Consider the following 26810-nt stretch of genomic DNA (forward strand, 5'->3'; position numbering starts at 1 on the left):
AATAAAATAGTCAGAATGTATGCAGTTTCTAAAACTAACACACTAACATATTGTTTTCTATAGTGCTATAAACACTGCAGATATCTCATTGCGCTCAGCAAGCAATTCACATGCTGGTAGTATAGAAACTATTTACAAACAGGGCAGTCATTACAGCCTTGATGATAACCCAGAGGTTTAGGCATTAGAAATGATTTCACTGAGCCATGAAACATCATATACAGTCTGAACATACATATTAACTAACCACTTCCCCATTTTGTGACAGGGCATTGGCAAGGCCCCCATCTCCCCTGTTTTTACCTGTGGCACAGTATATGCTTATCTTGGTGTTCTGGGTATCATTCCTTGTATTTGTGGGTGAGAGTCTGAAGTAACAACTGAGGGATTCTTTGGATTAATAATTGTCCTTGAACTCAAAGGGCATGACATGATGGCTCAGAAGGCCCCTTCCAATCCTATGTTTCTAGAAACCTCAAGACTTGCAGGTGATCATCTATACTTTTTGAAAATCTGTATTTAACTAAGGTGGCCAGACAGGCACATGGCATTTCCTCTCTATCTCACTGCAAGGAAAGCACCTTTGGAAGGCTCACAGCATCCAGTGATCCTGTCTGAAATGCCAGTGCTGGGGATTGTCCTACAAGTACAAGGCTTTAATTGCATGGAAAAATACTTCCCAGGAGCCATTTCTTACACTCTCTTCTGCTAATTTAGTTTTGATGACAGACCATTTTCTCTCTCCTACCTTGAGCTGCTTTATCTTTGCTTGGACATCACACTCTGAGAAGTGTTCAATATTGGTAAGCTGCAGGTCCATCTCCGTTAGCCAGACCAGAATATTGTCACGGGCCGTCTCAAATTCCTCACGCTGGCCAATAAAATGCTGAAAAAGCAGAAAAGGGGAGGGGAAACTTATCTGCCAAATTATCTAGCTTTCATGTATACTATCCTTACAGTTTAACTGAAAATGAATCTGTTCTCTTCTCCCACCCCCTCCAGAGTCTTTCAAGTTCCCATCTCATGCTTTTGGCTGCGACTAGTAAAGCTACAAAAGTTCTGATGCAAGCAAACATTCTCATTCTTCTCCTCCCGGAAAGAGCAAACTATCTAGGTTCACCTCCTGCAAGTTCTCACTTCACCACATTAGAAAGAGAACCCATAAAAATTCTGCCTGTAAAAAAACAAGATGTAAAAACCCAGACAGAAAAAACTGTGTGAGTTTATGATCTTTGAAGCTTACAATACACTCCGTGAATACAGGGCAGTGCTGAAATGGAGACATACCTTTAGCCTACGCAAGATGGAGGTGACTCGCCTTTGTAAGTTGTCCCATCGCTGGTTCCCTTCATAGACCATCTGCTTGAGGCTGCAAGCAGAATCAGTGCGATTCTCTCGGGCCAGACGGCGATACTGTTTGTTAATCAGCTCCAACTGAGTCAGACTTTCATGTACCTGTCTCTGGAACGCCTAACACCAAAACATACCATCAGACACTCAGCCCCTGAAACTATTAAATGCAAATAGTGCCGCAGTTTGTTCTTGGTCTTAGGACTGCCATTGAGGGAGGTCAATTGTCAAGATTAAGCCACCAGCATTCCTGGATAGTCAGTCAAAACTAGACAGTTCACTCTCAAAAGGGCAATTTGGCGGTGTGTGGGCTGGACTGCCCATTTGCCAAACCCCACTAACTCCAACATTGGTTAAAATGTTTGGTGCAACAGATTCTTTCTTTTAGACTAGAAAGAGCTATGAGAAACACTGTGTTACAAATCCACAAGTTGGAATGCATTCGAATCCTCCTGTCAGAATGACAGACAAGTGCAATTTTATCCCATGAATGAGGTTATGTCCTTTCTAACAATTCTTAAGCCTGCTTCTTTGAGAGCAGGGAGTGTGTGAACTGTGGGAATGTATGAACTGTGAAATAGTTCAAAAGTGCCTTAAACAGTTAGAGGGTTTCAAGTTATACTAACATGAACTAAACTTTGAGTTTGCCATGGGGAAAGAAAAACAAAACAAAAAAGCTCATCATTTTTCTATAGACAAGAAAGCCAAAATTCCTTTGGTTTCATAGAATTTCTCTAAACTCAATGAACGTCTATAGTAATAACACTGGATAGATGCCAGAAGATGAATTTGTCAATAGTGTGAACAACTATATATTCACTGGAATGGCATTCAAGGCATTTTTTACCTTCCATATACAGGTGTGCACATATTTATTTGCACAAGTACTCATAGAAAGAACATTTTGTCAGTATTTATAAAATCCTGTATTTGAGCAAATGCTTCTGCCACATGTTCAAATCCTCCTTTCAGTCAGAAAAACTTCAGTCAACCAATGCAAGAGCAGAAACACTAATGCGACTTAGGCTGTCAAATAAACTATGTGAAAATAAAAAACCAAACAAACTCTCAAAGCCGGTTAGAGAAAGCAGGCTGAGATTCATCCAAAGGTAGAAATATGTTAAAAATGTTGGATTATGGATTAATAGCATCTTAAAAGCAAGGTTTCATTGGTTGGTATTTTGTGAATAGAAAAAAAATGACTAAGGGATGGATCAAATAGTTTTGTAGATGCTTCCACTTAAGGCATAGTAATGCCTATAAATTAGGCACCTTGCCTTTAGCAAGGAGATCAGACAAGGTTAAGCCACCAACGTGCCCGATAGTCAATCAATGAAAAAAGTTTTCCCTATCAAAAAGGACAATCCAGATTGCCTAGGCACTTAGGGTAGCCAACAGGAATTGCCAGAGTCTGAACTGTAGCCCTGAACCTTAAACACCTGACTCAGTGGGAAACATTAGGCACATTCAACATCTTTGGATCCAAGTGCATCTACAAGGAAGATGCTTAACTGATAGGACCACTGAATTCAGTTGACCAGTGATTACTGCTAGTGTTATTTCTATTCTTTTAACCAATAGCTGTTTAACCGTAAAATACATAAAAAGGTCTAGAAACGGGGACTAAAACCCAAGTTTCCCCCTTCGATGGGGTGTCCTCATCAGAGAGCTACAGCCAGTCTTCCTGTTGCTTTCCATTCTGGCCCCATGAATCATGGAATTGTGGTTGTTTAGTGTCTCAGCTTCAACAGGAGGACAACCTCACCAGTTTAGTGCACTACCTAGTGGTTAGGGATCTCTCTCTCACAGAAAGTGGCAGAATAAAGGATTGAGTCTCCTCACATGGATGAGGGCCTACATCCTTTCCTGCATGAATGATTTTATTGCTAGACTATTGCACTAAAGGTGGGCCCACCACCAATGGTCCAGAGTGACTATAGAGTTCTGTACTGAACTTGATGCTGTTGGTGTCAATCAAGTAAGTGTCTTGTGAATGCTTCACAGATCAGGGTTTTTGATGGAGTTGAGATACTTCCCAGAACCACTGGACTACTTTTGGAGCATGCTCAAAAGCTGTGTAAATGTCCAAGAACCTTTTCCATCCAAAATGGAGATACTCAAATGGCTTTGGGACTGCTGGAGAAGAGTCAATATTGATCATTTTTTGTAATTTTAGCAGAGATCAGACAGTGAGAATCATAGAAGTAGGGTCAGAAGGGACCTTGTAGATCTTCAAGTCTGACGCCCCGCCTGGGCAGGAGAAAAAAACTGGACTCAAATGAGTCCAGCCAGGTAGGCATCAAGCCTCTTCTTAAAGACCCCCAGGGTAGGAGCCAGCACCACTTCCCTTGGAAGTTGGTTCCAGATCCTAGCCGCCCTGACTGTGAAGTAGTTCTTGCGGATGTCTAATCCAAACCTACTCTCCAATAACTTGTGTCCATTGTTCCTTGTCATGCCAGGGGGCACTAGGGGAAACAGTGTCTCCCCCAAACCCTTCTGGTCCCCCCTAGTGAGTTTATAGACAGTCACTAGATCCCCTCTCAGCCTTCTCTTGTGAAGGCTGAACAGGTTTAGGTCCCACAGTCTTTCAATGTAGGGTCTGCCCTGTTGTCCCCGGATCATGCGTGTGGCCCTCCTCTGGACACTTTCAATGTTGTCCACATCCCTCCTGAAATGGGGCGCACAGAACTGGATGCAGTACTCCAGCTGTGGCCTGACCAGTGTTGCATAGAGGCGGAGGATCACCTCCCTGGCTGTACTTGAGATGCACCTGTGGATGCACGACAAGGTCCGGTTAGCCCTGCCAACCGTGACCTCGCACTGTCGGCCCATGTTCATCTTGGAGTCAATAATGACTCCAAGATTCCTTTCTGCCTCCGTGCTCTCAAGAAGGGAGTTTCCCATTCTATAAGTGTGCTGCTGGTTACTACTGCTTAAGTGCAGCACCCTGCACTTGTCAGTATTGAAACGCATCCTGTTTCTGTTAGCCCACTCCTGTAATCTATCCAGATCTTGCTGCAATCTTTCCCTCCCTACTAGCATGCTCACCTCACCCCAAATTTTGGTATCATCAGCAAATTTAAACAGGTTGCATTTCACCCGGTTGACCAAATCGCTGATGAAGAAATTGAATAGCGCAGGCCCAAGGACCGAGCTCTGGGGGACTCTGCTCTGTCGAATATGACCCGTCGTCCACAACCACCCTCTGAGTACGACCCTTCAGCCAATCTGTAATCCATCTGACTGTGTAGGCATCAATGCCACGGTCGCCTAGTTTTTTTAATGAGGATGGGGTGGGAGACAGTGTCAAAGGCCTTGCTGAAGTCTAGAAAGACTACGTCCACGGCGACACCTGCATCCATTGCCTTTATGACCTGATCATAAAAGGCAATCAGGTTGGTCTGACATGACCTGCCCCTAATGACACCGTGCTGGTTGCCCTTGAGCATCATTTCTGAAGCCGGCCCATCACTGATGTGCTCCTTGAGGATCTTCTCAAAGAGTTTCTCAAGGATAGAGGTAAGACTGATGGGCCTATAGTTGCCCGGGTCCTCTCTCTTCCCTTTTTTGAAGATGGGGACCACGTTAGCTATCTTTCAGTCATCTGGCACCTTGCCCGAGCACCATGAGCGCTCATAAAGCCATGACAAGGGCCCTGCAATAACCCCAGCTAGCTCCCTCAACACGCTGGGGTGGAAAGGCCCTGTTTCAGTGCTTATACAAATGATTTTTGTAGGATCTGGAACCAACTTCCAAGAGAAGTGGTGCTGGCTCCTACCCTGGGGGTCTTTAAGAGGAGGCTAGATGTACACCTTGTTGGGGTCATTTGACCTAATACTCTTTCCTGCCATGGCAGGGGGTCGGACTAGATGATCTACTCAGGTCCCTTCCGGCCCTAGAAACTATGAAACTATTTGAATCTGGCTGAAAGTGTGTTAGATCTTTAACCCATCTCTCTTAAGGATGTTTAGACAATTAATTGCTTTTTGCTCCCACGTGCCTAGTTTTACAAATCTGCATTTTGCACATCAGTAGGTAGCAAAGAATCCATGGCAATAAGGAATACTAGAGGAAGAGACATGAGAACACTGGAACACAAATACTCTTTATATGCTACGGTCCTTGATACAAACACCTGAAGGAGCACTCACTTATTTCAACCTGAAAAAAAGCATTTGTGTCCAAGAAAGCCCTAGGCAAAGGTAAAGGAGCTGGGTTGAGACAACAGCAGTATTAAATGGGCCTTGTCAATACTGACACGCCCCCTGAGTTTAGATGCCAATTAAATTAAAAAATAAGCAGTTCTGCTACTGGAGTAAAGTGCAAGTGGCAAGGTCAGTCAAAAGAGCAAAACATAAAAGACAAGCTGATTCTTTTATTGGAGGGGTTTAAATCTAACTGTATGTCTTCTATCATCTCTGAGGAAAACATTAATCTACAACTGTGTAATTTTACAGTTGCTCTTTCACCTGTTATCAAGTCGTGTCCAGCAAAAGAACAGGTGTGGATGTTCTTCAGTTCAGTCTTACAATAATTCATTTGTTCATTTTTCTCTCTGTAATCGAGCAGCAGTGAAATATTGGACTGCAGTGTGACTTTGTGCAACGGAGTCCACAATAATTTTGTGTAATACACTGCAGGACTGAAAATATTCTAATGTGTTTTGTTACTGCTCTCACAGAATTTATATCTAATCAATGGTGTGAACAGGAGAATAAAATTAGATCAAAATTAGTTCTGATACAATCAAGAAAAATTCACCTTTCACATTTATGATCTACGAGGGCCCCACTACATGTGAATAGTAGGAACACTATTTTAGGATTTACATCTCTACCTTATCATAGTTATAGAAGCTGTTTGGAACTGTGACAATTCAAAATAAGAACTAGACAAGAAACTGAACTATTTTCTGGAGAACTGTTGCTATATTCTCCTCTTGCATTCTTCTTGCTTGTAGTCTGTACTATTTATATAATCCAAAGTCTACTGATCTGCCTGAGAGTACAGTATGTGTGGGGCAGAAGGGGAAAGTTGGTGCAAAAAAGGTGAGAAAGGCTACATGCACACAGACTTCAGGTAGAGACAGGTCAGCTGTGGAGATTAAAGATAGCTGAGATATGCATGGTACTCTCTCATATACAGTAACTCATTACGTGTGTCATTTAAGCCCTGGTTACCGAATGGAAGGATGATGAAATGAATGGGAAGAAGGTCTGAAACAGAATATACATTTTTCCAAAGAGTATCTCCCTTAACATTAATATTATATAGTAGCTTTTTGCTTCACTACAATAAAAAGGTCTGTGTGTGTTTCAGTAATGAACCCTGATGATAGTTCCCATAGGTAATAAAATCTGGGCCTGGCTAAAGCCATTCCAGAAGCTTGAGCTTTAAATTAGGCCACTTCCCCCACAGCAAAGCAAGCCATGAATAAAAATCTTTACATTTTTAAAAAAGTATTTATACTTTAAGAGGATTTGATTAGTTAATAGCATTTGACTTCTTGGACTGCCAAAATAATGGCCCAGATTTATTCTTTTCATAATTAATCTCTTTTTTCTTATCTATAATATTCCCCTTATAATCAAGCAGGAGACCATTAACTGACTAATCACCTGAATAGTCCCCAAAAGTTCTATTTACTTCACATTATGCTTGTCTCACTGTAGTTATGTTACCACTGATAGGCAGTGCTTAACTAAAAGCACCAACAAAGGCCTCAATCTTGTGAGTGCTTTAGCACACACTTTCGTTTATGTCATTGACACAGATTGGTGGACTTCTGATTATATCAATACTGCACACTGAAGATGAAAAGAATGCAGAAGACAATATAGCAACAATTATTCACAAATCAGGGACTACTTGCATATAAATTATTTGTAAATTACAAGTGTTCAAAAGATTAGGCTCTAAAGAGGAAAGGTGGTAAATCTATAAACATCTGGCCTTAAATAAAGAGGAGTTTAGGATGGTAGTCTACAGGTCATTATAGGGTGTGGACTCAAAGGACATTTGAAATGTTTTAAGCAATTTTGAAACACCTTTGAAATGTTTCAAAAGCTGAGCAGACAGGTGGCATAAAAATGTTCAAAGACAAAAATGTACCTGGAGGATGGGGGTAGGAAGGGAGTGGAGGAAAAGCCCCTGGGAGATGGACCAATGATAGTGTGCTCCACTCCCCTTCCCTATGGGGAAAGCAGAATTTGCAGCCTGTCGTCATGCCCCCTGGCTGGAGAGATTCTGAAGGATTTCAACTGAGAGGCAGACTGGGGTGATATGTCTTTCCATGGGTGAAATGATTCATTTTGCTAAGTAATCCCAATGTTATAGCCTGAAATTTCTCAAACGTTACATCTGTCCACTCACATAAGAAGAGGTAATGGGATGTATTTAAGGAACAGGAAAAAGATACAAAGTGAATATCAGGAAAGGTTTCTTGGCAGTGAGATTTATTAAGCTACAGAACTATTTTCTTCCAAGGGAAATAACTGAAAGCCTGTTGATTGGGGATATTTAAAAAATGACAGTGGACAAGACACTGGACAGTGAGCTGCAGGAAACAAGCGTGCACTGTTAAGTAATAGAAGCCCAATAGGTATTTTTTCAAATTTCTTGCTAATATACCTTTTTTTATTATTATTAAAATGGTTAGTGGGAACAGCTGCAAAATCATCAACTTTGCTGTATTAATACAGCATCTCTGTGGAGCAACTTATGTTCTGAAAGGAAAAGAACCAGCTGGCTGCTGTAATGGGATCTGCAGATATTAAATTTCAAGCATCATAAGTTACCTCAAATTTCTTTAGCTCTTCCTTAGCAACCGTATACAACACACCAGAGGAGCTGGGGAAGGCAGCTGTCCTCTCAGAAATTTTTAGCCAGTCTTCAAATCGAGAATAGTCATCCAAGAACTTTTGCCACAACCGCCATGTCTCTTCAATTCTATGAAGAAAAATGGAAAAATTAGGGTATGTTTAGATTGGAGGTCATTTGCCTTGCATTACTCTACTTGATTATCAGCTACAAAAGGGAATAAGCATTGAATGAAACAATAACTGGCTCTTAACCAAAACCTGACAGGAGAGTTGATAAATGGATCACATAAATAGCTGGCTGAATCCAGCTTGCACTGGAATAAGGCAGAAGGGGGTGTGTATGTGTGTGTGTGCAGAAATGTGAAGCTGGCATAAAAGAACACAATGGGTGTGTCCCCACGAGCCATTTGAGGCGCTGCAAACTGCACGCACTGCACATGCAGGCATTTGTTGTGCTGCTAAATTTGTAGTGTGGCAGGTTTTCTTGGCACTGGGAGATCCTGGTGTCAGAAAACCACATGGCAAAAAAAAGCAGGACAGTGTACTTGGTGGTAGCATGTGCTACCTATAATTGGAGCCTAGCCAGCCGGAGCCTCTCTTTGGCTGTTGGCCAGGCTCCGTGAACCTGGATTGCCGCTGTTGGAACCCCAGGAGGCTCCCAGAACCCCTGGTAATGCACCCAGACCCCAGGTGCTGACCTCAGCCACCTCTACCTCACCCGGGGCAACTTGCTGTTTTCCAGAGTGTGCATGTGGGGGCATTCCCTGGGGACAACTAGCAGAGGCACAATATGTGCCATTTCTATCTGCCCCTGAAGAATGCATGTTCCTGCTTGTGGGAAAGCACCCAATGGGCACATCTACATGTTCAATTAGTGTGTCATGATAAATTCTGGTGCAGTTCACACCAGAGTGAACTACTCCTGGGCACAGTGTCTACATCTGTGCCTGGGACCACAGCAGTTTGAACTGGAGCAGAGCAGCCCTGGTCTGGCAGCAAGCCAAGGGGGTCAGCCCTGGGGTCTGGATTGTGGCTTCAGGCAGCACAGCTTTGGGGCTTGGTGAAAGGCAGGGGTCTGTCCCCCTGCTGCCTGGGTCAGTATTTACATGTGCATTTAGGAACAGCTATTTTTGTTGCCATAAGTTAGTACTGTCCCTGACAGTACTATCTTACAGCGGTGAAAATTACTTTGCTGCAATCTAATAGCATCGACTGTGTAGAGTGTGATGCTTTACACAGCAGCAAATTAATCTACTGTGCAGTTAAGTTACTGTGTAAATGCACCCAACAGGTGCATGCCCATGAGCATGCACATGCAGGGGCATGCATTTTCCACATATCAAATAACAGTGGCACTTCTTTTTTTAGTGGAACATATTTTTGCCACTGCTATTTGTCCCCAGTCATGCCCCTGCATACGTACCCCTGTGCATGGGATCTTGGGGGGCCTCCTGGGGCAGCAGCAGTGCCAAGCTGGCCATTTGGAGCCTGGGTGGCATCCAGAGTGTAGTTCTAGACAGCCAGACTCCAGTCTCTGGCAGCAGCACATGCTGCTGCCATGTGTGCCACTCCTTTTTTTCTGGAGGCAGGTTTTTTTTGACTCAAGGATTTCCTGGTGTCAAAAAACCCTGCCATGCTGCAAATTAGCAGCATGGTGCATGGGTGCACATGCCCCATGTGTGGTGCCACAAATGGCTTTGAGGCACTATAAATTGCACATGTGTACTCATGAAGATGTGCCCAATAAGCATTTCTAAAAATCTGGCTAGGTTATTTGACAGCTTCAGAAATGTAGCTCCATGTATGCTAATTACACCTACCCAAATAGCCTAGAGACTATAAATTTTTCATTAAATTAAAATAAAAAAATCAAGTCATTCCTATAGGAACCAAGAAGTTGCAAGGGGAACTGTAAAATTTACAAGGGAAAGTCATCTAAGAAGATGAAATATATTGCTGCTCTTTAAAAAGAAACATTACAAAAATCATTAAGTATACCCACCCTATATTACCCTGAAGTGCATACAACATTCTGTTTTGACAATATTTTGTTTTTATTATACACCAGTGAAAAATAAAATGGGAGTTCAAATGGCATCCACTTCAATTAAAAGACAATTCTGTTATACTTAGACATGTAACAGAGCCATTAAGTTGAAATGGCATACCTCTGGAATTATACACAACCTCACTGATTCAATGTGCTTCTGTACAAATATAAAGGTATATTTGTGCAAAACCTAATATAAGATCAAAGTAGGGAGGTTAACTGTTTTTAAATTAACCAGGAATTGCAGAAAAAGAGAGCTTGGAGGGACCTCACCTCTGTTCTTATGAAGGTTCAACATACTTTAGAACAGATGTATCAAAACTCATCTGGACTTGTGGGCTGGATGGTTGTTGTAGAGCTGGTCCACAGGCCAGATAAGGCCCATGGAGCAACCATCTAAATGCCTGATCCAAAGTATGTGACACCTGGCTGGGTTTGTCTGGGATGCTGGTCCTAGTAAGCACCATGGGTGGTGGAGCCTGGGACTGGTGCCTATGAGCCCAAGCAAGCACCAGAGGTGGTACAGCCCAGGACACTGTCTGAGTGACTGTCACATGCAGCGCAGGGCCAGTCCGGCACATCATGTGGGTCAATGGGGCCAGATTATGGGGCTCTGAAGGCTGGACCTGGCTTCCAGGCCATATGTTTGACACCCTTGGCCTAAAACACTGCAGACATATGTTATCCAAACTGTTTTAGGAGATTGCACAATCCCCCAAACTTGCTTGTTTTAGTGCTTAGCTCCCTTTCTAGTAAGAAAGTTTTTCCTACTATGCAACTTAAATCTCCCTTCCCACAAATCACACCAATTTCTTCCTGTCCTACTCTTGGATGGACACAAAAAACAATGTATCACTCTTGTCTTCATAAATACAAAAAAATGCCTCTCCCCTCAGCCCTTGTACCCTCCAAGTCTTCCCTTTCCTAGATAAACCCAGTTGTTTCAACACTCAATTGTATATTAAGTTTTATCAAACCTTTTTTATTCTTGTTCTTTTCTGGAATTCCAATTTCTTTCTAACCTTCTTCAAGCATGCTTCTAAAAACTGTATATTATATTACATGTAAAGCCTCACCAGGGCGAGTAGACTTCTTATGCTCTGCATACAACATTTATATTAATACATCCCAGAGTAACATCTCCTTTCTGTATCTCCTCCAATATTGTTGACCTGTATTCAATTTGCAGTCCACCATAAACACTAAACCATTTTTTCCCGTTATTGTTCTTTAGCCATATATCCCCCATTTTGCTGTTGTATGCATCTAACTGAATGGAGGAGAAACCACATAGTTTCTTTCCAAACTGGAATAGTCAGTGCTATCTCCTATTTTCCACATGGTTTTCACTTACTTAAGTCGCCTTTCCATTGACATTGCACAGATGTTTCTCCACCTTCTGTCCAGGTTCCGTGTGGCCTGCTGGATGGAGTCACACTCCGTTTCTGTGGCACAAGCATCACAGTCATGGAGGAGCACCTCACACAGGTTGAGAACAGATGCAACTCCAGTGCTGTGTTTTTCTATGTCCCTTTGAAGTTCCTGCAGGCCAATAAATCAAATCTTAAACAGATAAGACAAAACCACATGCTTCTTGAAAATCGGGAGCCTTTTTTACCTAAAAAATAAATAAGGAAATCAGAGTTCTTAGGAAGCAGGGATAAATGAGTACTAAACTACCCAGTCTGCTTAAATACCACTGTGATATTACATACAATGAAACAGGTTAGCAGCACTAGGATATGGCACAGACCTCCAACTCAGTATTTCTTGAGGATAAGTTGCTGTAAATTGTCAAATCTCAGTGAAGCCAGTAGAGCTATCAGAATTAACATCTATTGAAGATCTGTTACCAGAATGCTGAAGTGATAGTGATACATGTTAATGAGGCAAACCTCCTATCACTGGCATTGTGCGGACAGAACTGTATAGTTTCCGAATTCCTTCTAAGAGTGAAAAAGCTGCAATCAGAATAGCAAGAATAAAAAGGTTATTCTGTTAGATCGGCTTGTAGGTATTCACAGTTCATGATTCTAAAAAACTGAAACTTATATGATGTGCTGCTCCAGGTATAGTCCTCTGTCCTGGCTGAAATTTAAAAAGTTTGTACGTCTGAGCATGGACAGAAGTGACACTTTTTGCCGACTCTAGCCTTAGAAAGCAGTCTATAGACATGACACAAGTGCAGAGGGGTCAGATTAAGATGTTTCAAAACAGAGTGTCTTCTGTAACATCTGTTTGTGCTGCCTTCCAGCCTGTCACTGTTTTCAGAATGGGAGGGGGAAACAGAGCAGAGGTAGTTCAGGCTGGGATTTTTTCAGCCCACGCTGGAGGATGGGGTGGGTATATTTGAGCCCCACCCCACCCTGAGGTGAGAGGGTTCCAATTCATCCACCACCTCCTCCAGTGCTGGCTGGGGAACCCCTAAAACGAGCTCCCTCTGCTCGCTTTCCCTCCTCCCATTCTGAAACAGGGGCAGGCTGTGAGACAGGAGAGGCCATTGCTAGAGGAAACCAGCTGCAGGCTACAAGCCTGCAGCTAGATTTCTCTCCCCCCGGAACCAAAAGGGAACTTCTGTTTGGTCCAAGGTATTGTTGTAACTCAGAACGCTTCCTGCAAAGCATTCTCAGTTACAGCAGGAAGCTGCATTTCTGTCTGCACCCTAAGTTTATTTTTCTTTTTGACCTTCATAAACACAAGCCACATATCTGTAAGCTCACTTGTCTCACATTTTCAGATAAGTGGATGTCATGCTGAAGGTTCAAGAAACGTGACAACTTGACACATGCATAACAACTAGGGCTGTGCGAAGCTTCAATCCCTGATTCAGCTTGGCAGAGATTCAGCTTGATTTGGTGGCCGAATCTCTGAATCCAAGTTGAATTAGAAGACCCTTTAATCTCTCCAAATTGAATCAGAGAGATATGGAAAGATTTGGTGACTCAGACATCAAGATAGTTTTAAATATTTATTCTATATTCCTCTATGTAGCAGGACCTCATGAATGCTGTGATGTTAGGGCGCATGGAGCGTCTCATAGAACCACAGGGGGCACTCCCTGGTGGACCCAGAAGTAGACTGGAAGTACTTCCAGGTTTGTACTATGGGTTTGCTGCCAAGCTCCACCATGCTCCTGTGGGATGTTCCATCCACCCCAGCATCACAGCAATCATGAGCCATGCCTGCTACCTCAAGATATGTAAAAAAAAAAAAATTTAAAGCTGTGTCTGTCTGAATCGCTGATTCTCCAAATCAGCATCAAATCTTCTGATTTGGATTTGGCTGAATCGAATCTGGGAGAGTGATCCGAATCAATGAATTAAATCACTGTCCCCAATTCCTGCTATATCCGAATCGACTACGGCCTGTTTCACATGCCCCTGATAACTAGTTAGCTGCCTAAACTCTATGCTACATTCCAAAGCCAGCATTTCAATTTCCACATTAAGCTTGCTCTATTATGATCTTTTATAATACATTTTATCATGCTTCCTCAAACCAATTGTTTTGTACCAGCAGAATGAAAGAAATAACTGCAGTCTCCACTCAGAAAGACATCTGGCAAGATAAGCTGCCTAAGTTATTTGACCTGGTCCCATAATTCTTCACTAGTCTTTTATAAAAATCTGGAAATTTTGTGGCAAATTTGTTTGTAAAGTGGACAATTAAATAAGAAAACAAGCGACACAATGGGCACACCTACATGAGGTTTACTGCGCAGTTGATTAATTAACTCTGCAGTAAACGTCTTGGCGTCTACACTTGCACCTCTATTAGGGTGCATGAAACTAATAAACTTCACAGCAGGGTAGGTCTTGCATTCCTCCTGCTGAGGATTTTTTTTGTTTTTTTATTTGTGCACATCAGCTGCATGTATACATGTGCCCAATCAGTACCAAACAGCATTTAAACAGTTCATTTTAGTATTACATTTGCCCAGGGAATATGTGATTATGATTAAAGGCACATTTGGTAGATGCGTTTCCAATAAGTCTCAAGAGTCAACTATTAAAAATAATGGAAGTTGAGATTTTGGGGCATCAATCTTACCGTGATAGATTTTTATGATAAATTCCAAGTCCTTGAAATTGTAGAGTACAGAGGGTCCTACTGTTATTCAATCAAGTGAATATAAATATTGATTTCTTCCTCTCAACTTGCACAACTTTATTATTTTCTTATATATGGTACAGCATAACCAGAGTCACCTTTTTGAGATATTGGCACACTGCAGCTTAGACTAATTTCCAGTTAATTCTTCCAGTTTTTGAGAAGAAACTCAAAAATGAGTCAACTCAAAAATGGAAGATTTTTATTCTGACAGTCAATCCACAGATGAACAGTGAAGTATTTTATAAATCCCACTCTTCTCTGGCAAGTGATTTTGTTAAATTCTTTCATTTACTTCCACTGTTTTACACAAAAGTCATATGCAAAACCTTTCAATAGTTATACCAGAATTTTGCAGCTCTTATTTCCATCACTATTTCATGACTGTAGTGCTACCAAGCAAGTGGAGGGTTCAGGACAACTGAAGGCATTGATCATGCACAATCTTTTTTATTGCTCATCTCACTGATGCAAATGCTTCATATTGAAATTACATTTCCCAATAAACATCAGTGAATGTGAACATTAGACTGATTGTGTGACAGTGATCTGCCATTTTTTTCTGACTACTTACTACCCTGAGATTGTACCTTGGGTTACAAAACAGCTTGATAAAGACAGCCATTAACACTACCAGAAAGTTGTGGTATTTTCTGTAGTAGAGATGGGTAAAAATAAATGCCATTGTACAGTGCACTTATGGGATTTAATTTGGAATACTACATGCATTTCTCATCAGCCATGTTCATGAAAGGCATACTCAAAGTGGAACAGGTGCAGAGAAGAGCTATTGGGATGATGAGAGGAATGGGAAGTGTGCTTAATAAGAAGAGATCAAGAGAGAAAGTGGCTTGTTTAGTCTAGCAAAATGAAGACTGAAGGAAGACACAACCACTTTCCACATATATGCTTCTCAGAGAGAAGAGCTATTTAATGATGCTGGCACATCAAAAAAAATTGACATAAGCTTGCCATACATAAAATTTAGACAAGAATTTAGAAGGTCTCTAACAATGGAAAGAGTGAGGCTTTGGAACACCTCAACTACTTTGAAACAAGCATTTTAAAGGGATTATATAATACAGTTGACCACAGCAGGTTCTTTTCATCCTTACATTCCTGCAAAAAGAGATGCGTCTTTCACCTGGTACCTTTATACTGGATATTCTTCAACAGAGGCATACTCAGAATTATGGTTTCACAGGCAGTCCTATTTTCCCCCATTTTTCATTCATCCTACTGTATGCATTGGTACTATACAAGAATAGGCTTCAACAGGTAGATGCGATTACTATTCTAGTGCCTTTTCTTCCATATTCAAATGCAGTCACTGAAGGTAGGTACCATACCCTATGTTATCTAAATTTGCCTAATTGTAGACTAATATTTTTCATATTTCACCTTTTTTGTGTAGGTGGGGTTCAAACAAGGTGAACTCCTATGTTCATTTCACAATGCCTTTTCTCAGGTGGTGTCTACACTGATTGCCCCATCTCCCTGCAGTTTATCTATTCACCTCAAATCTTATCAGTCTTTGCCAGCTTGTTTGAACTGTGCCACATGTGTCATCTCCTGTTCTTTATCATCTTATAATAGGTCTCTTTTTTTACAGTCATAATAGATGAAAGAATGAAGGTCATAATAGATGAATGAATGAATGGCTTTTGAGATACGACTAGATTTACTAGGTTGGCAGGCTGTAGTGGAGTTTCATTCACTTTCCCTATGTTCTATCATTTTACCCACCCCAGTCACATGGTAGAGAATAGTGCACAAGGCTCAAAAAGATCAAAATAATCCAGGATGGGCATCACAATGCAGGGATTTGACTCCTGTTTCTGTTTTGCAATTTTACATTTTTAATTAAATTTGAAATTTGTGATTGACTAGTAATTTATGGCAGTGCTAAAATTGCATGACTAAACACAGCTGAAATGACTGATGCTGTCACTGGCCACATCCACACAAGTCACAGCCTCACAGTTGTTACCACACAGGCATTTCATACTTGCTTATGCATAAGCAAGTATGAAATGACCATGCAGTAACTGGTGTTACTGCGTAGTACCATGGCCACGTTTTTTTCCTGATGCTACTGTGCAGTGTTATTGCCACACGGTTAGTGCCTGGCAATGCTACTACATGATAGCAATGAGCTATAGCACAGTAGCTTGTTGCTCCTGCACCACAGCATCTCATGTAGATGGTCCCACTGATTCCTAGTAACAGTTGGAATTATATACACAAGTATAACCACTGATGTATTAGCACAGTGACCTTGCAACCATACTAAACTTACAGGACAAAGCACTACTTCCAGTGCTGACTCTTTCATGAGAACACTTGATTCCAAAGCACGCCACATTCTATCATTGTACAGAAACTTCCAGGAGAAATAAAAGGATTAAATTGATACCTGGACTCAAAAAAAATGCTCACATAAACACACTGCCAGAAAATCTCAAATATGAACTTTAATAATCATACACTATGCACTACTTTGTATAAACAAAGCACTGCATGGAATTAGCAAGTCTTCGTAGCTGCCCTGTATATACTGCAAAACGGTTGGGAAACTAAGTTTAAAACTGAGGCAGTTGATTTATTAGTCTATACCGCCATAATTGAATTATCCCTAACATATAATAGAATGCTTCTCTTCACAAAAACTTAAAAACTCTGCTTCAATTAGTGTTCAGGAAAGTTGCATTTTTTTTTCCAGTCAGGGCCAATCTGCCTAGAAACCACCAACCAGAATACAAGTTACATGTTAAGAGTGACAAAATCTCTGACCTATGTATCCAGGCAGAACTGCCACAATGTAATGAAAATATGTAATGGTAATTAATTTATTTACTTTGCAGAACTGATGCTATTTTTTCCTAGCTTGTACAGGGGAAAGAGAAGTGAAAAGCATACACAAATTTTCCTCAAGATTATAGTTTGATACAATCTTAAACAAAAATAATGTTTCCCACTTCTGATAACGCAGCATTTTCTGCTTCATTCTAGAACTGTATGCAGACTGTGCTCACTGTGGCTAGGGACAGAAGAAGTTACATACAAATCAATTTAAGTGATCAGAAACTGGTTTAAACATGTAACAGAACAGAAGTTCGGTGCACATAAACCAGTTTCAAAATGGCTGAAACTTGTTTAAGATAAACCCGGTTGAATGTAGTATCAGACTTAACTAATTTAGGTCCAACCAGTTTATGAAACTGTTGCATCAGACCCCTTCCTGGTTCAAGTTAAATTATAGTCTCCCAGCATCCCAGATTTTTGCAGCCCTCGGCTGGGCTGTACTGTCTGCTCCAGAGAGCAGGGCTGCCCCTGCCCCTCTGCTCCCTAGCTAGAGCAGTGAGGTCTAGCTCACTGGCCTCACAGGCCACCTCACTTCCCCCCCACCCGACAAACCCCTGCTGAGGTCTGGGGCCTGGGGGCGGGCGTTAAACTTCCCTTCCCAGAGTACAGAGCTGCTCTGCCCTGCTTGCTTAGGGTTCGCTGTGACTGTGGACTACAAATCCTAGAGGCACCTGGAAGTAGGAAGAGGAGTGATGAACAACCTTGCAGAGTCCTGTTACTGTAATTCTGGACTTCTAATCCCAGAGACCTTAGGGGCAGCAGGAAGAGGGAGCGAACACACAGCCCATGCTGGTTACATGCCAGAGAGCTGTACTTTAGCATTCCCCTGGCTTCTGGCTTGAGCCACTGCAGGCATGTGGCTACATTTCCTGAATCAAAAGTGAATGTCTGTTCATTTGATTATTGGTTCAATTTTTGCAGCTTAGACTAACCTGCAAAGACTGAATCAATTAGGCCTTGGGCTTTTTGACTGTCTGTACTTAGCCTAAAGTCAAATACTGGGTTTTATGGAACTCATGCAAACCTGCATGCAAAGAGACTCAGGCATCTGTGAACTGCCAAGCAAAGTTAGAAAGTATCTCCCCAGATGCAGTTTTTTAAGCATTTAACAAATCTTGCAAAGTATCAGTAGGCTTCATTTTAACCTCTGGGAACTGGACAGTATTTCACAATCCACAAAAAACCCAAGCAAAACACTGAAGGTAAAACAACCACCACAACATTAAACCAATTCTGGACATAACATGGTGCCTTACCTCTGTCTGGCAGGATCAAGTAGCTCCTTGTAGATTCGATGTCAAAGGCAGCAGAAGGCTCTACCAGAGTGATGCAATAAGCACCAACTGCCTTGAAATCAAAGGGCATCTTCTCTGCATCAGTGCCATCTCTCAACACTGAGCTGGATATCGGCTGCCCAAGGTACGTTATTTGGGTTTCCCCACTGTGCAACTGCCAGTGTGGTGTCTATGTCAGGATTTTTATTTTTACTCTTCTACCTCATTTTGTATTTTACCTGCTGCTCATTTAGTTTCCTTTGTATCTCCTCAGAGTCACAGGTTTTGTAGACGATGGGTTTGGACAGCTCTGACTCAATGTGGGCAAGCCAGGATCTCAGGCTGCTCATGTTCTTATCCAACTGCTGCACGGCAACCAGGGTCTCCTTCAGCTTCTTCACCCTGCCAGAAAGGAGAAAAAAGAACAATTGCACATCATTTAAACAGACTTTAAAAGGCATTACCTTGGGTAAAAAGTGCAGTGGAGAAGAATTTCATCTAAACTTTACAAACAGAACTACTAATCTTATTCCTTCTCTTACTGATCACATAAACATACAGGGTGCCATCAACATGTGGGTTCTAGTTAAGAGAAATGTTGGATTTACAGAAGTCAAGCAGACAGCTTTTAAATGTGCCTGTATTTTCATCAGGAGAATCAAAGCTTGGTAGGAAAAAAAAAAGCATTAATATGGTCAGTGTAAAATGTGGTCAGTTATGCCTTCTATTTGACTAATACAGCAGCCACCTGAACAGATACCAGCAAGGAGGTACTGCAATAAAAAAAAAAAAAAGAAAAGGAAATTCACTTGCATTTGTGAAAGACTAGATTGACTGAATAGATCATTTTTTCCATTTATATTCTCTAAAGCCTCTAAAGATCCCTAGGTATGGTGGGCTTTGTCCTTAACTAGGCAGAGTTTGGTGCATCAAATAACCCTGATACTTATTCCAGTCCTAAGGGCTACTCCAATTTGTACTGGCTTTAATGGAGTTACTCTAGATTTATGCTGGTGTGTAGCTGAGGGCAGAATGTGACCTCATGACAATTTCTTAGTTGAAACAGAAAATGCTATCCTTGATGTGCTACAACAATCATCAAGGGTACCACCACGGCTTTCTTTTCCAGACAGAAGCAGAGGACATCTAGCTACAAGTATTTATTTCTGGATTTTTCAAGGGACTAGTTTAGTTATTAGTTTCAGTTGTGAAAAAGTACATGAAGTGTGTTTTCCCCAGAAAGTCACAAACTGTATTAGCCAGATAAAATGTTCCGAAATTCTTTTAATCCTTTTTTTAAGAATAAAGTGGTGGGGAGGAGCGGGAAAGAGTACCAATTCGGATTTCAATCAACATTCCCATTAACAGATTCCTTTACCATTTTACAGAAATCCTAATGTTTCAATGAAAGGATGTTGTAACTTTAAGAGGCAGTCATGTACTAACTTTATTATGTTGGAAAATACAGCATTGTTGGATTTGTCATGGTGACAAGTTAAAAGAAGCACCAGACAACTGGGCTGCAAACTGATTTTATTGAAGCTTTCATTTTTTTGCCATGAAACTAAAAGCAAAAATGTATCAAGTATGTCTTAACTTGGGGCAGCATAAAACATTTTTGGCCATTTAACATCTTCTCTGTGTGTCCTGGCAAACCCCCAACTCACCAGAGAAAATGCTTGTTAACTCCAACTGAGGATACAACTCTACACTGTCCTCCCCCGTCCTCCCCCGACCTTCTTTTCCTTGCAGTTTATCAGCAGCTTTACAAACCTGAAACCAGTTAAAAGTGTCTCATTTGAAATGTGAGATTTTTCCACTTAATTTCATATGCCATGGCAACTATGTTTGTCCCACTAAAATCAATGGCACTATTCTCATAGACATCAGTGAGAGCAGAAATTGGCTCTTTATGGTTAGTTTTTCAAAATTAGATGCAGCTGGCCTTCTGTGGGCACGCAAAGAGCAGAAGGGGAACAATGAGTCATTTAGGCTTCTGCATGTACAGCAGGGAGTGGTACAGCCATTATTATTTAATGCTAGTATTGCTGTAGTACTTGGGACTGGGACTCAGCTGTGCCAGGCACAGAACAGATAGGGGACAAAAAGGCAGTCCCTGCTCCAAAGAGCTGACAACACACGTTTAAGGCAAGAGATAGCCAGAACGGGAACATGAGGGAGCAATAAAAATATAGTCCTTTTGCTCTGCTCAAAGGGCAAGGAACAATAACTACATTGCTGGTGAAAAATATGAAAAAGGGTGAGTGAGTCCCTGGCCTGAAGAGCAGGGGTGACTTGAGCATGATTCATTTAATTTAGAGGATATAACTATTTGTGGCTGTGGCTCTATGCTCTTCTGGAAGCACTCTGCCTGCTTAATACAGAATCAATCCAAGTGGAAAGCAGGGGATTCCAGGACAGTGTATTGGAGCTCTTTTTGGGACTTCCATTAAGTCACCCAACCCCCCCCCCCAAAACAAAAACAAAAACAAATCAGATCATAATAATCAAGACTGAATCCTACCTTTGTAGCTTAGCTGTGCCTCTACCTCTCTAGTGCCTCTCTACCTGGTCAATCAGGCCTGGGGTCCAAAAGCAGGCAGATATGATGCTAACCACATCACACCCTTGCATGCACTGGCTACAGAAACATATGTGCCTTAACCATACCTGCCTAATGGGCCACCAAGCCCATTTGATAACGGCCCTTTGATAAAGGCACCATCCATCTCTTTTATGTTTGTAACGAATTTAGCACAAAAGTCCTGACCTGTGATTAAGGCTCCCAGGTACTACTGCAGTACCAAGAATGCAGGGGCTTTTAAATGCTTCTTCAAATATGTAAGAACCTGGGCAACACAACATGTACCTTTAATTATATTGATTATGGGCTTGCAAAGACAAGACATAGACTTATGTTGGCCCCCCGGGCTTGCCCAATTATTTTTCTTCCCTAGTTTGGGCATGAAGCAGTTTTTATCTTCTTTTGTATGACCATTAAAATGCAAAAGACTGCGTATTATATGCACACGCACAAGCTTATTTTCTGACGTGGGAGGGTGGAGCACGCAGGGCCTTGTTACACATTGCTTTTGAACTGCTTAAATGTTGTTCAGTGTTAGTGCTAGACTGAGTTTGAAGCAGTTGCACCTTGGCTAGGGACAGAAGTTATACATACATTGGTTTAAGTGATCAGAAACTGGTTTAAACCTGTAACAGAACAGAAGCTCAGTGCACACAAAGCAGTTTCAAAATGGCTGAAACTCGTTTAAGATAAACCTGGTTGAATGTAGTATCAGACTTGAGTGATTTAGATCAAACCAGTTTATGGTACTTCTGTCCCAGACACCTTTCTGGTTCAAGTTGACTCACAGTCCCCCAGCATGCTTTGCAGCCCTGTACTGTCTGCTCTAGAGAGCAGGGTTGGCCCTGCCCCTCTGCTCCCTAGCCAAAGCAGTACTCTGGCTGGCTGAGGAAGAGGTAGGGGTGGGAAACCTGGCTCCAGACTGCGGTCTGGTTTGCCTGCTGGGGTGGAGCAGCCTCTGCCAGGCACTTCCCTGACTCATCACTGGAACGGAGGAAAAAGAGTGGCCAGACCCTGAGGGCCAGTCCAGCAGAATGAGGCAGAGGAGAGGAGGGGGCTTTAAGCCCCCTCCTGCTGCCCAGGACCCTGCTGGGGTCTGCCTGGCAAGGTCGCAGCAGCCCCTGCCAGGCCAGGGGTGTGTGGCAAATCCAGATGTGCCACTGGCACCTCTCTTGGCACACTCACAACCTCAGTGGGGCCATCTGCCATTACCCCCCATTCCCTGGCCAGCGAGGGTCAATCTCGGAAGGGGCACATCGCCCCTATTCCTCCCCTATGTGTTACCTATGCTCCCAGCTTTCCTCCAGCCTTGCAGCCAAAGCCGAAGGGAAGGGAAGGCTTGCTTTAGTTCCTCCAGCTTCTAGCCTGAGCCACTGCAGGCTTATGGCTGCACTTCTAAAACATCAGTTCACTTGATTCTCAGTTCAATCTACACATTTTAGATTAACCTGTAAGGATTGCAGTGATTCTATAAAGATTGCCTCAGGCTTTTTGACTGTCTGTACTTAGCTTACAGGGTTGGCAAGCAGAGGCCGGACTAGGAGCTACAGCTGTGAGTTGCCAATACAGGGCTGGTGAGCCAGGACAGGTTTCTGTCCCTGCTCTAGGTGCAGATGTGAGAGTGATAGGTTGTGGGGAGAGGGTAGGGTAATGAAAAGGGAGGTGGAAAGGAAATGGTGATGGGGAGGAGTGGTGAAATGAAGTAAGTCAGCTACTGAAGGATAGAATAAAAAGTAGTAAAAAAAAAAAGATAATTAAAAAAATAAAGAGGAAGTATATTAAAGAAGTTCTTATGTTTTAATAACCTGGAATTTGGGATTGGCGTGTGGGGGGCGCTGGCTGTATTTTCCAGGGTGGCTGGGGGGGCAGAAGCAGGGAAAGGAGCTACTGCCCCTGCCCCAGGAAGGAAACCCCAGCTCATGGGGAGCCAATCTAGCCCCCTACCTTGTGTCTCCCCTCTTTCATCCACTCTGCCTGGACCCAACTCCTGGACCTGTAGGTGTCCTGTGAGCTGGCTAGCTGGTATGTGCTCTACAGGCCATGGGCATGGGGTTGCACCCCTGGGGGTGGGAAGGGGAGTTGGCTTGGTGCCAGAACCAGCCCCTGGGCAGTAGAGTTCAGGGGGTAAAAAGTTTGTCAATACAGAATAGGAGGGTGGGGGAGGGGACACTGCATCCTGGGATGCTTGAATTCTGCAATTTGGGTCACTCATCTGTGGGGAGTGGCCACACATTAATGGAACATGAGCTGGGTGACATGGATCAGACATTCCTAGAGTGGCATAACTTTAAGCTGTTTGAAGTATGCTTAAAACCAGTTTCAGGTGCTAATGTGTAGAAAATCCAAGGACTAAGAGCTCCAGGAGCCACTTAAAAATTAGTGGGTAACAAGGCCCTAAATCTGTATATTGTACAGCAACTCCAAATCCTAGCCCATGATCTCTTGTGAAAGATGGGGCCTGAAAGATTGTGGGATTAATGCAGTTCTGCTAGGAGGAACAAATCAGGCTGCATCAAGCCTGGACAGGCATCCTACCCTCAGCAGAATAGAAAGGGAACCCCAAAGGGAACACAGTATTGCATTAAAGAGTGAAAATAAAAATAGAGTAGATTTTTCACGGAAAATCCCATGCAGCACTTTCTGTGTAGCGCTAACTACATAAGAAGCTTGGGATCAGTTCTTCTGCTCGCTAACAAGGATTCCAGATTCAAAATAGAGGCTTGGGACTGTCACATGACTGGTTTAAGCATGTGCGGCTGTATAAATTTAGCAAGTGTGATATACAAGTACAGTAAGTCCCTGCAGCTCACTGTACTTCTCTCATAGACCATATTATATCTTAGGCATTTGACCTTGCTCAGAAAGCAAAAGAATAAGCAATCCAATTGTTTGGCTCCATAGTTTACAGAAAAAACATATCTGAAGATTTAAATTAGTCTGTTGAACTTGCAGTGATGATTTAACACTAGAGAAAGATACAGAGATTCATTAAAAGCCTAGTGCAAATCAAGAAAAAGAAACGGAGGACATTTTGGAGCTGACAAAAATATGACAATCTTTTCAGCTTCAAAACACAGGCCTAGATATCTTAAGTTCTGCTTAAGTCTAAGCATATACTGAAATATAAAACAGAAGAGTGAATCATAAAGAACTCATAGCTACAATATTAGTCATACAGATAGCTACTTACTAATATTAACTTAAAAACAACAGAAAAAGCCAGAAAGATTATGACAGCTAAATATGTCCATAACCAGTCTGTTGTTTATACCTGTTACACAAACACAATTTCTACAGTAATATCCTAATGCAAACAAGTCAGAATCGCAAAACTATTGAATTCCACTTCAAAAGGGAGAAAATTAAGACAGAAAAGAAAACGCTTTACTCTATGAGTTTGGAAAGACCTGTGTTCTCAAACTGACAAGCACACCACTGATGCACTCTTTTATTCTTGCTAGAATGTCTCTGTTTGAGAAAGTCTTCTCCTCATAATACCTGACAATACTGCAATGTTATTTTATCACTTGAAATAAGTTAAACTGTATAGAGGGAAAAATGGAATACTCAAAGATCAGTAAGAGGAGTACTTTTTAGATCATACCTGCAGCTGAACTGAAAAATAACCTTATGATTCAATTACACAATAGCTTATCCTAAAAATACTGTGGAAATGTACAAGCCTGTAAAAACTTCCAAAAGATTAAGTTAACAAATAAAAATCTTCAAATGCAGCTATGCACATTGTAAATGAGCTACAAACTGTTCACGAGACAACAGACATTTTAATAACGTACAGGAAAGACTAGCTTAGCACTTGTAGTCAGAAATATATTTATACAGCCTCTTCAAGTCCCTGCCTTTTGGTTGTAGCCATGCCCCTTTGATGACATGTACAGTGGGTAGTCAAATACAACCTCTAGTTTCTCTCATGTGTCTATGTGATCTTAAAAGCAGTAGTAAAATCAGGTCTATGGTTTCATTCAGCATCTCTAAGCCATTTACAAGAAACAAGGCGGCTTCCAGGTAAGAACAATCAATGTGGGGCTCCAAAAGATTTAAGCAGGAAACAAACATTATTGTCTAACACAACTACATATAGACTGAGCAAAAACAGTAGTTTCTAGCTATAAATTCATGTTTCAATAACTAGTTTCTGAGCAAGCTGTATAAAATTCCAAAGAAATGCATTGAAAGAAGGTAAATTGCTGCCTGCCTTGTGACATCGCAATTGCAGTCTGGGAGGTCTGAATCCACATTGCAGTCCTCTGCCATCTTCACAGCACATAAGTCCTCTGCCACCACCATGAAACTTTCCAGTATTAAAAACAAAAACATGCAGTCCAAGGTCTTGTAAAGACTGTGCTGGGGGAAAGCTTCCTTTTGCTAGTGAGTACCAGACCAAAAAAAAAAAAGACCAGGCTCCAAACAAATGTTAGCAGACCTTGTCTGATAACATGAGACTGAATGGTGACAAGTGGTCATGTTTCTAAATAAAACTTACATTCATCAACATGTGCCAGGCTTGATCTCCTGGAATGCAGGCCAGGAGTGTGAGGAAGAAGGGGGGAGGGACAGGAGCGGGGTGCGATTAAAAAGCCTTCAGTACAAACTTTGAGCAGTTGCGGACTTGGGAAAGTCCTTAATAAATCATACACCCATACACTGTATACAGCTTTTGTTGCAGTGGGCCTTTTAAAAAAAATTGGAATTGGCAATTTAGAGGGAGAAAATATTTTTAGCCCTAAAAGGCAAGAAATGGGAAATCACTAACACAGAGAGGTAGCTGTCTTTCTGAAGAGTTTCTACCTCTTCCTGAGGGAAGAGGTTGATGGAAAAAGTGAAAAAGAAAAACATGCTGCTTTAACCCTTGCAAATGACAAACAATTATAAACACACAGAGATTCTGAATGAAATTATTACTTCCCCTACCCCCAACAAACAAGTTTGCTGCAAAGACCAGAAAAGTCTACTTTCAGACTATACAGATTTTTTTTAATATGAAGGTTTTCATTTGAAACAGAAACAAATATTATTTAGACTCAACCTATCGCGTTCTTATGCATATTCTGAACAAAAAAGGCTGCAGGACTGCATTCTTAAAGCATTTTCCTATAATTTCCTATTGGCTGATGGTTGCAAAAAATGAACCAATAAAAATACACTCCTGTGACAGATGAACTTGTCTTAATACTGAAACGCAAGCATGAGCGGTGTATATACATAGCTGTTCATGAATATTGTCAGGGATCCAGAATGCAGAATTTTCACTGTAATATCAGCAGTGCCAAATATAAAACTGTACTTCGCAGATAAATTGCAACTAAGTCATGCATTTCAACCTTAGCTAGAAATATGAAAACAATAACATATCCCAGTACACTATATTTTATCCCAAAGAGTTTCCAAAGCAATTTATCAGCTTAGTTTTGGAGATGCAAGCATCTGTCAACTAAGAAATGGGCCTAATTAATCTTCATGAAATGAGCTTGTGATCTAATAAGCAACAGTATTAAACACTATGCAGTTGGGCTATACCTGAATTGGCAAAGGCTACATATCCCATCAGCAATCCTCTCAGCCATTTGGTACCCAAACCTTATACACATTATCTAAATTTGTAGAGATCCTGTCACTCCCAATAAAATGTACCCATGTCTGGAGTGAATAGAAGCAACTGTTTTAACATTATTTTATGCACATAATTACACAAATTCCTTTATGGCCAGGGACTAGCCATTTTAAAATGGAATAGG

At 41.7% G+C, this 26810-nt stretch overlaps 1 protein-coding gene across 2 annotated transcripts in view; it reads right to left on the reverse strand.

Annotated features, from left to right (window-relative positions):
• SYNE1 (spectrin repeat containing nuclear envelope protein 1) overlaps positions 1 to 26810 on the reverse strand; it is a 515591-nt gene that overhangs the window by 21063 nt on the left and 467718 nt on the right. Inside the window, exons 1-6 of one of the 2 annotated variants that reach the window (XM_090041568.1) lie at positions 25271 to 25455; positions 18710 to 18872; positions 11576 to 11763; positions 8148 to 8298; positions 1288 to 1470; positions 749 to 886 (exon numbers count right to left, since the gene is read on the reverse strand). In XM_090041568.1, coding sequence (XP_089897694.1) covers positions 749 to 886; positions 1288 to 1470; positions 8148 to 8298; positions 11576 to 11763; positions 18710 to 18872; positions 25271 to 25392 — 945 coding nt within the window. In that variant the 5' untranslated portion in view covers positions 25393 to 25455. Of the gene's footprint in view, positions 1 to 748; positions 887 to 1287; positions 1471 to 8147; positions 8299 to 11575; positions 11764 to 18709; positions 18873 to 25270; positions 25456 to 26810 lie in introns of those variants that run through there. The other variant, XM_090041573.1, reaches the window with a different exon arrangement.

The sequence above is a fragment of the Crocodylus siamensis genome, chromosome 1 (assembly GCF_052110815.1).
Source record: "Crocodylus siamensis isolate JL-2025a chromosome 1, ASM5211081v1, whole genome shotgun sequence".
NCBI lineage: Eukaryota > Metazoa > Chordata > Crocodylia > Crocodylidae > Crocodylus > Crocodylus siamensis.